The 15,151-nt window shown below is 39.8% G+C and overlaps 1 protein-coding gene across 1 annotated transcript in view; it reads right to left on the reverse strand.

Moving 5' to 3' along the window:
• The window catches only part of LOC118423143, a 46,449-nt gene that overhangs the window by 12,853 nt on the left and 18,445 nt on the right, over positions 1 to 15,151 (reverse strand). Inside the window, exons 13-18 of the mRNA XM_035831149.1 lie at positions 10,504 to 10,614; positions 8,657 to 8,800; positions 7,847 to 7,957; positions 7,595 to 7,705; positions 7,340 to 7,477; positions 7,007 to 7,021 (exon numbers count right to left, since the gene is read on the reverse strand). Coding sequence (XP_035687042.1) covers positions 7,007 to 7,021; positions 7,340 to 7,477; positions 7,595 to 7,705; positions 7,847 to 7,957; positions 8,657 to 8,800; positions 10,504 to 10,614 — 630 coding nt within the window. The remainder of the gene's footprint in view (positions 1 to 7,006; positions 7,022 to 7,339; positions 7,478 to 7,594; positions 7,706 to 7,846; positions 7,958 to 8,656; positions 8,801 to 10,503; positions 10,615 to 15,151) is intronic.

Below are 15,151 nucleotides of genomic sequence, written 5' to 3' on the forward strand. Positions count from 1 at the left end.
GTCAAAGGGAGACCTAGGTATTGCCTATCTAATAAATGATTTCAGAATTTTGAGTCATAAAATGTAGTCCCGTGGTTGTCCCTGAAAGTAGGTCACTTTTTTGCATTTGGCGAAAATTGTGAATTTTAGCCATGTTCAAAGTACTCTACGTCTAAAAAGAAGTCTAACTCAACTTCTTATCAAAGATAAATTAGACAACGCCTATATGATAAATGTTTGTAGAGTTTCAGATTGTGACATTTAATCACGTGGATGTCCCTGAAAGTAGGTCACTTTAGATGAAAATTGCAAACTTTAGCTGCATCCGAAGTACAATACTTAGCAAAGTGGAATAGAATTATGATTAAACGTTTTGTCAAATGTAGCTGTAGGTATTGGCTGTCAAACAATTAATTGTAGAGGTTTGGATTTTGTCGTTGGTTGTCCTCATTGGTTGGTTGGCGTTGGTTGTCCCCATTTTCAGATGTTTATGTTTTACTCCTAGAATTTAAGATAATGTTTTTACCTTCGCCAAAATGGTTATGTTTTGGGTAGCGTTTGTATGCATGTTTGTAGAAGACCAGAATAACTCAAGAAAGCCTAAATGGATTGTATTGATTTTCGGATGTGGGTATGAGACTTGGAAACGAATAGATTTTGGGCCGCCTAGCGGCCTGTCAAGGTACTGCAAAGGAATTTCCGGGTTTGATATGTCGAGTTCTGAACATGCTGCGGCTATGATTTTTTAGTGGTAGACACTCTTGATGCCGAGAGTGAGTGGTGTAGGTTTATGCCTCCTAGCGGCTTGTTTTGAAACTGCAGGACAGGTTTAGTGTAAGACTTTGAAAGAGAATAACTCAAGCTTTGAAAGACAATAACTCAAGAAGGGGTTGACGGATTGTCATGATTTTTGGTATGTAGATAGCTTAAGAGATGCTTCATATAAATACATATTTACTATACAAATCGGAATCTAATTTGCATAAATAATTAGGAAAACAATTAAACACGCCCAGTTCCATTATAGGACCATTAGAAAGTGGCAAATGTAACTGATATAGGAAAGAATATTGATCGATAGATGTCATGCAAAATAAAGACCTAATTTGCATAATTGATTAGAAAATGCTCCGATGTCATTGTGGTAAATGACGGAAAATTGTTACTGGTAGCATTTGGAAGTTATGTACAGGTGAACATCATTGTTGAACATTAGTTATGCAAATGAGGTCCTTACTTGCATAAATTATTACAAAATGGGATAAAAATCTTTTTAACATAGATTGTTTACATCTGTTATTCGGTGGAGGAGATAAACAAGTAATAGAATCTATGCAAATGAAAATCTTATTTGCATAATTAATGACAAAAACAATTAATACAGTAGTTGTAAAGGGTATAATTATTTGGCCGTGGGGTATGGGGTCGTGGAATTCTAGTATATATTATTTATCTGGTTTTGAAAGATCTGAAACGTTATAAACTGTACTTGAAGTGTTCTTATTCAGGCTTAGAGAAATGCTGTTAGAAGACTCTGATACTTTGGAGCAGATGACTTTTGAAAAGTTTGTTTTTGCTAACATTTTACAATGTGCAAATTTGAAACGTTTCCAAACGTTAAAACGATGTCAATAAGTATTGGATTGGCGCTACAATGACTGATACTGAATTGAATACAGTGTTTGATCAAAGATTAGTGTTGCATGGCCTCTGTGTCTTTTAAAGTAGTGATATGCAATACATAATATGAAATGTTGTTTCAGCTACGTTCTGTAATGCGTAACTAAAGGGACGCTCACTAGAATTCATTTGATAGATCTAGATATGGCCTACTTTCAGGGACAACTATGTGCCTAAAAATCACTACTTGAAACTCTTCAAGCATTTATTAGTTAGGCGATACATAGATCTTTCTTTGACGAGAAGTTGAATCAGTATTCTAATTTGCTTTGTCATGTAGAGTACTTTGAAAAGTTTCGCCAAATGCAAAAATTGACCTACTTTCAGGGACAACCACGTGACTGCATTTCATGACTCAAAACTCTGCAATCATTTATTAGATAGGCAATACCTAGGTCTCTTTTTGAAAAGAAGTTGAAGCAGAATTTGAATTCAATTTGTCACAGAAAACACTTTGAACATGGCTAAAATTCACAATTTTTGCCAAATGCAAAAAAGTGACCTACTTTCAGGGACAACCACGGGACTACATTTTATGACTCAAAATTCTGAAATCATTTATTAGATAGGCAATACCTAGGTCTCCCTTTGACAAGAAGTTGAATCAGAATTCAAATTCACTTTGTCACAGAAAACCCTTTGAATATACATGGCAAGAAATTGGACATTGTGAAACATGGGGCATTTCCAAACCTAACAGAAGACCTAACGTAGAATGATATTGCACCCAAGGGAATTCACCGATTTTTGCAACACAATCCACCTTACATGCCAATCAGGTACTTGAATTTCATGTTGTGAAACAACAAGAGGGGCGAGTAGAACAGAAAGAAACAACATCCCGACTCCCGGGATTCGAACCCGCGCCGAACCCGGGCAGCCGGATCACCAAGCCATCACGCTACCGCTGTCGCCAAAAGCTCAGAGCTGCTTGGCAAGGACGGTAGGCGGTGCTTGAACCCCACTGTTACACTACTCCCCCTTTTGTTTTCAAGATTCGTCCTCGAATCTCCGGGTTCGATCCCTGTGGGCAGGCGCATCTCCGGCCTGTTATCCACCAGGGCCACGTCGGGCGCCAATGAAACAACAAGAGGGGCGAGTAGAACAGAAAGAAACAACATCCCGACTCCCGGGATTCGAACCCGCGCCGAACCCGGGCAGCCGGATCACCAAGCCATCACGCTACCGCTGTCGCCAAAAGCTCAGAGCTGCTTGGCAAGGACGGTAGGCGGTGCTTGAACCCCACTGTTACAGTTGTCTGGGCTGGGACAGTATACACATTTTCCATCAACCCTTCGTCCAAAACCTTCCACAGCCTAACAAGGGACACACGCCATCCTGACACAAGAGGGACACCGAGTCTCAAACAAACCTTACATAACGGCATTAGCACGGGTGGTCCTTCTTAACAAGACACACGCAACCAAGTTTTTCCACCTTACGTTACGAGCTGCGATGTTTTCGTCAACCCTTACGTTACGGAAGCCTGTCCGCTATCTCGGGCTGCGATTTTTTCGTCAACCCTTACGTTACGGAAGCCTGTCCGCTATCTCGAGCTGCGATGTTTTCGTCAACCCTTACGTTACGGAAGCCTGTTCGCTATCTCGAGCTGCGATTTTTTAGTCAACCCTTACGTTACGGAAACCAGTTCAAGCCAGTTGCGTGTCCGCTATCTCGAGCTGCGATCTTTTCGTCAAACGTTACGGAAGTGGTCAATTATGTCCATGTCCTGTGTGGCCCGTTGACGGAAGTGGTCAATTATACGCAAAATCCATACACTCAGGGCCCCAACGAATATCGAAACAGTCTATATAAAGACACGAAAATATGAAAAAATAGAGCGTCTAATAGCAGTTCTATGATCTTTTAAACCGAACGTTTTTAGGTGGAGACACAGCCCGGTGTGATTCTTTTAGTTCATGCAAGGAGGTTGAAAGAGTCTTTCAACCTCCTTGGTTCATGTTTACCAGAATCGTTGGAGAATGCCCCACTGAATGACCAGCAGCATGCACGCGAGTACAAGGCATCACATTTCATGTTTTGTTACTGGATATATGGAATATGATATGCTATGTTCTATTACAATTTTCCATATACATACAGGTATCCATGGTAGGGGCGGACCTACTCTATCACATACATCGCCGTTTCCAGGACATTTGTGGGGACGCCGACCCTGACTCAAGGTTTGGAGGAGTCAGCATTTTAGCTGTTGGAGATCTGTTCCAGCTCCAACCTGTGGGCCAGGGGCATGTCTTTGCTGACCCTTCAGATCGGTGAGTAGAGCTGGCAACATACTGTAAATGTATTTAAGTTCGCGGGGATTTAATTTCGCGGCAGCGGGAAAATAGACTTTTCGCGGTGGTTTTAATTTCGCTGTGGCACCATGCACTGTAGTCTCTTACTGTTATGGATAAATGTTCGCGGTGGCTTTAAATTCGCGGTGAAGCGGCCGCCGCGAAAACCGCAAACATTAATCCACCGCGAAAGTTTCTGTATTTACAGTACTCCAAACTTGTGGAATGACTTGCTCATTGTCCCATAACAAATTCCCTCTCAACACTTTTTCTTTATTTACAAACCAAGACGTTGATGACCACAATGAAGCTCAGTTGGCTAGGTCCACAACGGACATCTTCCATATCAAGGCCATTGACAGGAGAAAGGATGTTCAAACAGGACTTTTCAACGTCGCCTTTCCAAAAAAAAAACATCCGAGACCGGTAATCTTAGAGAGTATGTGCATGTGACTGTGGGAGCCAGAGTGATGGTGACGGTTAACATCGATGTGGCAGATGGCCTTTCCAATGGAGTCCTCGGTACCGTCATTGGAATCGACAAATTGGGAGAAGACATTCAAACTATTGTTGTTAGATTTGACAGTGACAATGTAGGTAGACAAGCTATTGCAAACAGTCAATTCAAGCAGAAGTTTCCTCATGCGGTACCAATCAAAAGACATACTGCACAATTCCCTGTTGGAAAAGGTCGATCAGTATTGGGAGAGCGGACTCAGTTTCCGCTGACATTGGCATGGGGATGCACTATTCACAAAGTTCAAGGTCGAACATTAGACAAGGTTGTCATGAGCATGCAGGGTAGAGGGCGCTTTATGCCAGGGCAGGCTTATGTTGGCTTGAGTCGTGTGAAGAAGCTGAGCAATTTGTACCTTCTTGGATTTGATCAGAATGCAATTCGCGTAAATTCAGCTGTCAAAGATGAAATGACTCGTCTTCGGCAAACAAATGTACAAAATGAGCAAATTAACTATTCACCCCCTAGTGCTGACACTGTTCTTACCATTGGTTACTTAAATATACGGTCATTTGAACAGCATCTGAAAGATTTCAAAGCTCACCATTCAGCTCTCAAACATGAGGTTTTCTGTTTTGTGGAAACATTTTTAAGACATGACCAAGAAGGTGCACATTGCTCAGATTATTCACAAGTTGACGTAAGGCTGCCTTGGACAAAATGCTTCAGAACTGACAGGCTTTCAACAATAGGAAGAGGGGGTGGGGTGATGATAATGGCTGGTGACCATGTGTCTCCAAGAGAACTAAGATGTGTAGCTGCTAGATTAGAGTATACTGCTGTTATTGTTAAGAAAGTACATACAGGGGTCAACATTGTCACGGTGTATCGCCCACCAAATTTGCCGTTACCATTTTTAATGGGTCAACTGACAAGTCTCCTAGCCCCCATTGACAAGACAAAACCTACTATCGTCGTAGGAGACTTTAATGTTGACCTTATCACGTCTCCCTGTCACAGTATTGTAACCTTCATGACACAACATGGTTTTACGCAGCATGTTCACCACCCAACCACAGACTATGCATCCCTGCTTGACCATGTGCATGTGCAGACTGAGTACAAAGTGCAGATAAATGTAGAAGACACATATTACAGTGATCATGATATGTTGTCTATTTCACTCGCTCTTGCGGTTTGAACTATTGGAGCAGTATTTCATAGTGTTCAAGTTCAAATTTCATGTCTATGTATCAATAATTATTGTTATTGACGTTTACATGTACGAGTGTGCAATGCAATGATATGAGAAGCCCATTCATATTTCTGAACGAACAATATTGTCCCCACTACCTGATTCTCCTCCCTTATAATAAAGACTTAACATTCTGCGACACCTTCTTCATCGTGTTCCAAAGTTGTGTAAGGTAGCAATATCGTCATTCCATTGCCTGTATAAGCACCTTAGACAATACATGTACATAGAGGAGTAAATTGCTTTGTTGTACAATTTCCTGTCAAATAGTGAAACTGTAGTATATTCCAAATGTTGATGTATATTTGTTGGCAAATGTCAAAATGAAAAAAAAAACATTTGATAATATATATAACAAGAACTGTTTGTACATTTTGCAAGATTATAGAATTAAAGTATTTATCTCTGACATCAGATCCATGAGTCCAGGAATTTCATTTGTGGCATTTGACATACACATTATGAATATCATGATGACATTTGCAAAATTGTGACGAAAATCATCTCGTTACATCTTCGTCAAAATATAAAACTCAACTAAAAACTGTTATCTTTGTGTAAACAATAATCAGCAGTTTTCAATGAATGAGGACTTCTTCTGAATCAATGAAAACCAGTAGCAAAAGCTAATTCAGTATAGTGAACTTGTTCCATTGGGAGGACATCATTCAACATTATGCCTAGGTTACACATAGCCGAATTTGGCTCCCGACTTACCCCCAGCTTGTTTTTAACCTACCAACGATTCACCCCAAAACCGTAGACAATCTCTGCTAACTCAATTCCAAGCAAAATAACTATTACCAGAATTATAGTCCTCATTTGCATGCATTTGTCACAAAATGTGACTACAGTCAATTTGAACAAAGATTGTATACGTCCGTTGTTTGGGTGGAAGAGATAATCAACCCGTATAATTCATGTAAATGACAAACTTCTATGTATGATTAATGACAACCACAATTAATACACCAGTTATAAAGTTAAGATCATTTGGCGAAGGTATGGGGTCGTGGAACTCTAGTTTTGTCGATGCTTTCGTAACAGCCGAACAAAAAGCTGCGGTTGCCGATCTGAATCAGTCGCCAATTACACACCTCACAGCCCTAACTTCACCAAAGAAAGGTTTACCACGTACTCTTCGGGAAACTATCACGGAAAACACACTGTAAACGGGCACCTCCCCCTGTGGCGTCACCAAAACTGAATGCCTCTTTTTCGAAGCTTTTCTAAAAAGTCTTTATTGTAAGAATAAACTATTAAGTGCACAATTGAGAGTGCATGCATGCGGATATATCTAGAAATGTATTAACTAAATGAAGCATCGTTTTGACTCACCTGACAGTTCCGTCTCTGTGTGAAAAAGAAATAAATCTAGCTAATTAGTACGCACAACACAGAAGATTATACAACCATAGTGATATAAAAAATTATCTGTATCGAAAAATTGTTTAGAAACACGTTTGCCAAGAACTAAGTGGCTGTTAATATCACTTATTGTGGACTGTGCGAAAATAAATTGACTTAATATCAAGAATTTAAGTAACATATAACGCCAGGTGAAGACAATCTCAACTCTGTGTTAAAGACTGGCGTTTAGAGACCGTTTAAAGAACAACTAAAGGAAAACACGGAGTGCAGAGGTCCAAAGATTGTAAGCAGAATCATTACCTTTACATCCAGATCCGCCTGATTTCCCATCGCCCACAAAACCAGGCTTACAGGTACACTTCGCACCTGTCCCGGGAGCCGGGATGTCTTCACAGGTAGCCTCGGTATGACACGGGTTGGGAGAGCAGCCGTTGATATCTGTTGAGCAGTATTCAGTTATACAACGTTAAATTTGGCGCAGGCACTTTAAGCCCACCCCCCCCCCCAACACACACTCCGAATCTGGTTAACAATTCTTATTTTGATTCAACTTACCTTTATCACAGTTAGTCCCTTCGTAACCTGAGTGGCAGGTACAGGTGTAACTGTTCACTCCGTCCGCACAGTCACCGTTCACACACGGGTTGGCAGCGCAGTCGTCAATATCTGGAAATCATTGATAAAACAAATCCAATCAAACTGCTGTGAATATCATTGATAACAGTGAAAAGAACATGGGCTTAGTTTCCTTAATCAGGGAATTGGAGAATTGGCCAGGATCTTATATTTGATTTTTGTCCATCTTACTTTCATGACAGTTGGTTCCTGCGTATCCTAAGTAGCAGCTACAGGTATAACCGTTTGATCCGGCCACACAGTCACCGTTCGCACATGGGTTGGCGGCACAGTGGTCAATATCTGAGAAATAATGATAAAACAAATCTAATCGCAACACCAAGAAACAGAAAATGCAATAACGTTAGTCATATATAGCCTTTTAAAGCGGTCACATGTGTTGTCCAACTTTTGACAAATACATTTGGGAATCTAATTTTAAACGTTACATAAGATGATTTCTGCAGACCTGTTTTTACAACATTTTGGTCTTAACAGATTATCCTGAACATGAGATATCAAAATGGGAAGACCATATACATCACTTTCGAAAACCGTTTGGCTACCTAAAATATAACTTGCTTTTGTTTTTATGGCTAATATCATAACATGAATCGATCATAAAGTAACTTTTTGGGCAATTAATTTCCTCGATTTCTTGAATATTTTAACAGTTATTGTTATACTGTAAATCGGCTTTCGCATCTGAGGCGTCACCAAAAAACTGCATGCCTCTTTTCCGATGCATTGGAAACGAATAGTTTCTCTAGTTCGTGCGCTGGTTACAGTGCTCAAAGCTTGGCAGAATCATTATCTCAGTGACACAGCAATTGTACAATAAACAGTTAATGCCAGCTATTTGCAAGCGCATTACTAATAACTAAATATTCATTAAAATATTGGGCATTTATATTTATTTAACTGAGCTGATACAGGTGTAGGTGCTGTGTAGGAACAGCGGCATACAGAAGTCCAAATATGTCAAGAAGAAATTAAGGTTACCTTTGGGTTTGCATCCGGATCCGCCTGATGTCCCATCACCCACAAAACCAGGCTTACAGGTACACTTCGCACCTGTCCCGGGAGCCGGGTTGTCTTCACAGGTAGCCTCGGTATGACACGGGTTCGGAGAGCAGCCGTTGATATCTGTGGAGCAGTATTTACAAAAGATAACCAAATTTTATAAATACAGTAAAACTTTTATTAGTGGCCACCTTTGCAAAGCAACTACCTGGACATTGCGGTCACTTTTTGTCAGTCCTTTTTTGCGCCAAGGATTTCGACTTCTTGACAGGTTCATTTTGGCTATCGTAGAAGGTACGCCTGCATTGCGTTAGAGTGCAAGTATTTTCAGCGAATTACCAACATTCCGCTTGGCAATATCAATACTTTTAGGTACACGTTCGAGACAATGTTACTTAGCGAGAAAGAGTGGGTACTGAAAACATGTGTAACATATTGCTCGTAGCCAAATGGTCAACATTTTATCTATAGTCACGTGGCTACATTTCTCCAGTCTCTTGAGTGGCTGATATAGACAGGTTTGACTGTATCTTAAAATCTTAACCCTATTCAGACCGGGCTTTTTTGGTCATCCCTGGACCGGGGGGGGGGGGGCTTTTGAGGCCCTCCACTTCTAAGTCCTCTAACTCTCGAACGACGTGCCGTAATGATACCAAATTTTCAGGACATGATATCGACATAATATCTGACAAGTATTTGACGTTTGACGTTACGTTGACGTAAGATGACGTAATTATGACGTCATCAATTTGATTATATTGGCCGGACCCATGAAAAAAGGGTATTCTCAGAAAACTTCAAGTTATACTACAAAAATGTAACAATAAGTGCAGATAACAGAACAATAATGTTTATTACGACTTATATTGCCAATAGCAACATCGATGACGTCATAATGACGTCATGAAATGACGTCATGCACATCTAAGATACGAGATAGGCTCCGCCATATTATCTCCACCACCTTGAATTTTTCAAAATAGTTCTTTTGCAACAAATAATCACAAAGGGCAATGGAAATAGACTAAATTCATTCATTTAGATGGTTTTTGATGAAAAAATACCAGGTAGTTACAAATTTTAAGGGAAAATAAGCTTGTTATTATTGATCTGGCCATACGGTCCGCCATCTTGGATTTTGGGCTGATGACGTCATCAAATTAGCATAATTTATGCATATATAATTATGAAAGATATGCTAAATAATATAAGATTTTATTTATGTAACAAAATAGCAGTAATATAGCAAATAAATGTGAAAAATACATTGTTAGAACCAAAAATAGTGATTTTTGGCAAAACTGCCTGTCAGCAAACGGTTGCCATGGCAACACGAAAAAATGGAAAATTTGTCAAACTTCGCCAAATTGTTGCCAACAATATTTTAGGAAAACTCACCAAATTTGGTGGCTTTAGCGTAAGGCGTTCTGGCGTTATAGGACATCGAAGTTAGCGCGGGCCTCAAAAGCCCCCCCCCCCCCCCCGGTCTGAATAGGGTTAAGGTAAACTTAAATTTTATATATTATCTGTAATTGGAAGAAGCTTTGAAATTCGCAAACTGTCATATTCTTTTTCTCAACTCAAAAATCCCTTGAAATTATCACCGAAAAAATAGCTCTCTTTTATATAACCATTTTTTCTAACCTGCTGACAGACACTGAAACGTCAGAAGGTCAGAAAAAACTTGTTGTGTAAAAGAAAACACCCATTTCCTACGACATACCAAGCTAATGAATTAATTTCGGGGAATTGTTACGCCTGGGGCGCTCCACGAATAGAAATAACCGCATCGGCAACTCACTTGGATTTGTTTTGACTTATTTTACCTTTATCACAGTTGGTGCCTTCGTATCCTGAGTGACAGGTACAGGTGTAACTGTTCACTCCGTCCACACAGTCACCGTTCACACACGGATTGGCAGCACAGTGGTCAATATCTGGGAAGTAATGAAATATAATTCTAATCGAAACAACGAGGTATAGAAAATACATTGACGTTAGTCATTCATAGCTGTCACCCCTGTTGTCCGATTGCGAATAAATATAGTTGGGAATCTAAATTAATTTTTGTAACGTTACATATTGATTTCTACAGACCAGTTTTTGCAACCTTGCAGTCTTGACGGAATATCCTGAACGTAAGATATCAAAATGGGAAGACCATATGCATGACCATCGAAAACCGTTTGGCTTCCTATAATAAAGCTTGCTTTTATTTTTGACGACGCCTCAGGGGAGTCGTCAAGTGGTATATATTGCAGTCAGTCTGCAAAAATTCTAGGAATTGCACAGGCATTTTTCCAAAAATGCTAGTACTCCACCGTATGGTGGGTATGCAAGTCCCTCCCCCCTAAATCTGTTCCAGATGTATCTCTGGTATGCAATGGTGGAATGTAGGTCACACTGGCTCCCTGGAGGAATTTGTCCTTTGAAACTAGTGGTAAGACAGGGAAACTCGAAGGATTCGAATGGCATCACGGGAGTAGGTCGTGTCGTGTCTGAGCTCGCTCCCGACTGAGTACAATTTTTTGGTGGTAATTTGAGCCTGTTATTGTTACAACTTTCTCCCACATACATTCTTAAAGTATTACTGGTGACCGTCCCAACATTCGACATGATGACTACCCGGCAGAAACGTCTAGCTTCGACGAAAGGACATGACTCTGCTGGAGACAAAGAAGACAAACATGGCGGCGACACGGAGGTGTCTTCATCGGAATTCGAGACCTTCGTGCGCGACCAACTCCAGAGGATTTTGGACGGACAGAGGGTGCTACATGAAGAGGTGAGATCCTTGGAGGAAAACCTAGAAAAAAATGTCCAAATGCTAGAGTCACGAATGGAGAAAGTTGAAAAGAGAACGACCGAGATACAAAAAAATGTGAAAGAATCTGCGCGCGAAACCTCTGATCAGATTAAGTCGCACACCGACAAAATGAAGATTATGGAAGAGAATCTGGCAGAGCTGAAACACAAGTGCAACAAGTTAGAGAGATTCTCCCGCAGAAATAATATCAGAATAATCGGTCGCAAAGTTGGAAAAGGTGAAAACTGCATCTCTACTGTAGACAAGATTTTCCATGAGAAGTTCGGCCTTACACATGTGAAAATCGAACGAGCCCATCCCGACGGACCGACCAAGAACAGCCCAGACGGTACCCCTCAACACATTCTGGTCAAGTTAAACAGCTATCAAGATAAAGTCAGTATCATGAAAGTGGCAAGAACCAAGCTGAAAGCCGAAAACTTCTTCTTCACGGATGACCTCACAGGTGCTGATCTGCAAGAAAAACGTAAGTGGCGGGAAAATGTCAAACAGGCGTACGAACAGGGGGTGAAATACCGGTTCTACAATGGATATTGGAGAGATGGGAAAGGAAAACCAGTGACTTTCTAAAGGTTACATGACATTGTCCTGATAAGACATTTATTCCCACTACTCGCTTCAAACTTAATTATACTTTGGCTCCTAAGCTTAACTACACGGGGAGCAAAATCCTACTGAACTGTTCATCATGTTAGACCGTGATTTGCCGATATTGTTTATGTTGTTTGTAGAATTTCTTCTTTTTGTGTCAGTAATTGTTACTATGTTTGCAAGTGTACAATTATGTCTGGAATCCCATCCACCTGCTGGTTCCAAGCCCACTATTGTTATTCATGAGGTCCACCTGGCGAACCAAATCTCCATATCAAAGACTGGCACATTCTCGTCAAAATTCCAATTGATACCATTTCTACTCCCTTTCCTTCCCGCCTCAAAGTCAGCTTTCGGTAGCTAGTTTCAATTGTAATGGCTTAGGAAAGAAAGAAAAAAGACGGGAAATCTTTACCTTTTTGAAGGACAAACCGTATTCAGTTTTATGCCTACAAGAAACTCATTCCAGTGAAGAGCGGGAAAAGGAATGGATTGCAGATTGGGATGGACAGATTTTGTTTAGTCATGGAAGGGAAAATAGTTGTGGGGTTTTGGTATTATTTAAAAATGATTTGTCTTTTCAGATAAATGAAGTCAAAAAAGATAATGAATTCATTATATCAGATTCATTATATTCATTATATTAGATTTGACTGTTGGTAAACTTCGTATCTGCTTAATTAATATATACGCACCAAACAAAGACGACAAAGTCTATTTTGAGAATGTGGAAAGAAATATCCAGACAATGGTATATTGTAACGATAATGTAGTATTGACCGGTGACTTTAATACTGTTTTTGATGTAAGTAAAGACAGAGCTGGCCAACAGCCAGTTAACTATCATCCACATGCTACCCAGGCACTCTTGGAACTTTCTGATACACTTGATTTAGTAGATATTTGGCGATTGAAAAACCCTGAAACTATACGTTATACGTGGCGAAGAAACAAACAAGCCAGTCGCCTAGACTACTTTTTGATTTCATTCTCTTTAATAACAAAGGTTACAAATACCTCGATTGAGTACGGCTTAAGATCGGACCATTCTCTAATTGGCATTTCTGTGGTAACGTCTGAAATACCAAGAGGGCCTGGCTTTTGGAAATTCAATCAAGAACTTTTAGATGATCCAACATTTTTTAAGGAGATCTCTAGCTTTTTTTTTTTTTATTTCAGAATTCTTTTTGTTTAATAATGGCTCAGCCAATCCTCACATGGTATGGGAATCGTTCAAGTGCGCCGTGCGCGGTCAGATAATTAGATATTCGTCTTGGAAACGGAAAAAAAGTAAAAAGTCTGAATCACTCCTTACCAGTGAGATCGACAGCCTGCAGAAAATATTAGACGCATCCCCAGATAGTGACACCTTTCATAAATTACAAAGGAAAAAATATGAACTAGAATTAATTTACCAAGCAAAAGCTAATACTTTAATCGCAAACAGAAGAGCCAAATTTATGGAGCAGGGGGAGAAATGTACTAAATTTTTCATGAACTTAGTTAGTAGGGGTCATGCAAGGAAAAACATGACGACACTTGTGAATTCAGATGGATTGATCTTCACGGAGCCTCAAAACATTCTGCAGGAGCAAGTAAAATTCTATGCTAACCTTTATGCGTTTGAAAATTCTCCCATGTCTTTAGACAGTGATGTATTCTTACCCTTTTTTCCAAAAGCGGCCCCCATCTTATCATCTGGCCAATGTAGCAGTTGTGAAGGTCCGATAACAGAAAAGGAATTGAAATTAGCTGTCGAATCTTTTTCCAGTGGAAAGTCTCCAGGTCTTGACGGACTCCCTACTGATTTTTATAAGACCTTTTTTAACATCTTAAAACAACCAATGCTAGACTCATTCAATTACTCATTTCAGGTGGGGCATCTGTCTGAGTCCCAAAAAATTGGTCTCATTTCTCAAATTCTTAAACAGGACCCAACTGGGCAAGATAAAAACCCCACTAGTATGAAAAACTGGCGACCCATAACATTGTTAAATTGTGACACCAGAATTTTATCAAAGTGCATTGCCTTGCGTATGAAAAATGTAATCTCAAGCCTTGTCTCATACGATCAGACAGGATTTTTACAAGGACGTAATATAAGTGACAATATACGAAAAATATTAGAAATCATAGAATATTATGATCTTAACGAAAAGCCAGGCTTGATTTTTATTGCGGATTTCCAGAAAGCTTTTGATAAAATAAGACAAGACTTCATTCTCAAAGTGTTAAGATTTTTTGGATTTGGAGAATCCTTCCTGAATTGGATAAAGATTTTATATAAAAGTGCGGTTAGTAAAGTAATTAACTATGGGTATATCTCTGAATCATCCCCCCTCACCCGTGGAGTTCGCCAGGGCTGCCCACTTTCTCCTTATCTCTTTATTTTAGGTGCTGAAATACTAGCAATCAAAATCAGAAGTAACAACGAAATAAAGGGTTTAAATATTCATGGCATCGAAACAAAAATCTCTCAATATGCAGACGATTCCAACTTTCCACTCGCTGCAACACTTGGCTCTCTGCACGCCCTTACCGGCGATTTAGATCTCTTTGCGTTGCTATCTGGCCTAGTTCCTAACTTTGACAAGTGTGCTGTACTTCGTATTGGTTCTCTAAAATATACAGACTTCTATTTACCCTCTCCTCTGCCCATACGATGGACAGATGGACCTACAGAAGTTTTAGGTATCCATATTCCTGTAAACTTTAAAGATATTGTGTCAATCAATTTTGACCGAAAATATATGAAAATAGATAAAATTTTGAATCCCTGGAAAGAAAAAGTACTATCACTTATGGGGAAAGTCACTCTGGTAAATACACTTATAGTTTCACAGTTTATATTTTTATTAAGTTCGCTCCCGTCTCCATCGTCAGCTTTTTTCGACAAATATGAAAAAAAGATTTTCAAGTTTTTATGGCGTGACGGACCCGAGCGAGTTAAGCGAAAGACAATATATAATGATTATGATCAAGGTGGATTAAAACTTCAAAATCTGCGAGCTGTCGATCTCAAACTGAAGGCCGCTCTAGTGCCAAAACTGCACAAA

Source organism: Branchiostoma floridae, chromosome 9 (assembly GCF_000003815.2).
Source record: "Branchiostoma floridae strain S238N-H82 chromosome 9, Bfl_VNyyK, whole genome shotgun sequence".
In the NCBI taxonomy this organism is placed as follows: Eukaryota; Metazoa; Chordata; class Leptocardii; order Amphioxiformes; family Branchiostomatidae; genus Branchiostoma; species Branchiostoma floridae.